The 1,228-nt window shown below is 59.4% G+C and overlaps 1 protein-coding gene across 1 annotated transcript in view; it reads right to left on the bottom strand.

The window, feature by feature from the left end:
* PKMYT1 (protein kinase, membrane associated tyrosine/threonine 1) overlaps nt 1-1,228 on the bottom strand; it is a 10,304-nt gene that overhangs the window by 569 nt on the left and 8,507 nt on the right. Inside the window, exons 5-6 of the mRNA XM_018575419.1 lie at nt 785-1,035; nt 325-411 (exon numbers count right to left, since the gene is read on the bottom strand). Coding sequence (XP_018430921.1) covers nt 325-411; nt 785-1,035 — 338 coding nt within the window. The remainder of the gene's footprint in view (nt 1-324; nt 412-784; nt 1,036-1,228) is intronic.

Below are 1,228 nucleotides of genomic sequence, written 5' to 3'. Positions count from 1 at the left end.
CCTACAGCCCTCCCCAGACCCAACACCGGCCCCCCTACAGCCCTCCCCAGACCCAACACCGGCCCCTACAGCCCTCCCCAGACCAACCACCCAACACCGGCCCTCCCAGACCCAACACCGGCCCTCCTACATCCCTCCCCCCACCAAACACTGACCCCACACGATGCCTTCAGTCTTCTATCTGACCTCCGTCCTCCCCTTCAGTCTTCTATCTGACCTCCGTCCTCCCCTTCAGTCTTCTATCTGACCTCCGTCCTCCCCTTCAGTCTTCTATCTGACCTCCGTCCTCCGATGGAGGATGACACACCCCCGCGGAGCACTCACCTCTTCCTTGTGCTGTAGTCAGGTGACATTTTGCAAGGTGTTGATGTGCTGCCCAGAGAAGGCCGGGAAATCAGATCTGGAGATCGTCTGAGGAACAAAACCAAATGTCACACCACAAAGAAAGGTGGGAAGAGGGGGCGATGGGGGCCAATGAAAGGTGAGAAGAGGGGGCGATGGGGGCCAAGGAAAGGTGAGAAGAGGGGGCGATGGGCCAAGGAAAGGTGAGAAGAGGGGGCGATGGGCCAAGGAAAGGTGAGAAGAGGGGGCGATGGGCCAAGGAAAGGTGAGAAGAGGGGGCGATGGGCCAAGGAAAGGTGAGAAGAGGGGGCGATGGGCCAAGGAAAGTTGCGTGTCTACATAACCCAACTGTTAGAGAATTCCTGTGTCCCTCAATGGACAATAAAGAACTCTAATTTGGGTTTTGTCCCCCAGGAAGGGGGCGGAGCTGCGGTAATGTCACCTGAGGGGGAACTCCTGTCCGTGGAAGGTGAGACTCCGGGCGATGGCCAGCGGACTTGGCGGGACCTCAAACACATCGTCCCCGAAGCTGTCATCGTCCCACTCGCTGGATTGGCTGCTCTCGGCAAGCAGGTTGGCCGATGGAGAGGAAGGCGGGGAGGTCACAGGAGGGCTGCCCCTACCCCAATGCCACAGCCACATCACTGGGCGCTTCAGGCCGTGGAACACCACCGACATGAGCCACATGAGAAGCTGTGAAGGAGAGAGGAAGGGGAATGAACATGGGAGGAAGGCCGGACCGTGGCGTCCTACTAGGCAATAAACCACCAACAGGCCTCGCTATGAGGACCCAGGAGCCACCAGGAGGGGACACGTTCCCCACAACACAGGCTGCATGAGGTTAGGGTGCCGCTCCACCTGGTGAGAGTCCATGGAGCCACGGGGA

Source organism: Nanorana parkeri, unplaced genomic scaffold, assembly GCF_000935625.1.
Source record: "Nanorana parkeri isolate BGI_ZX_2015 unplaced genomic scaffold, ASM93562v1 scaffold3906, whole genome shotgun sequence".
Lineage (NCBI taxonomy): Eukaryota > Metazoa > Chordata > Amphibia > Anura > Dicroglossidae > Nanorana > Nanorana parkeri.
Note: the sequence above shows the minus strand (reverse complement) of the source record. Positions and strands in the feature narration are given on the sequence as shown.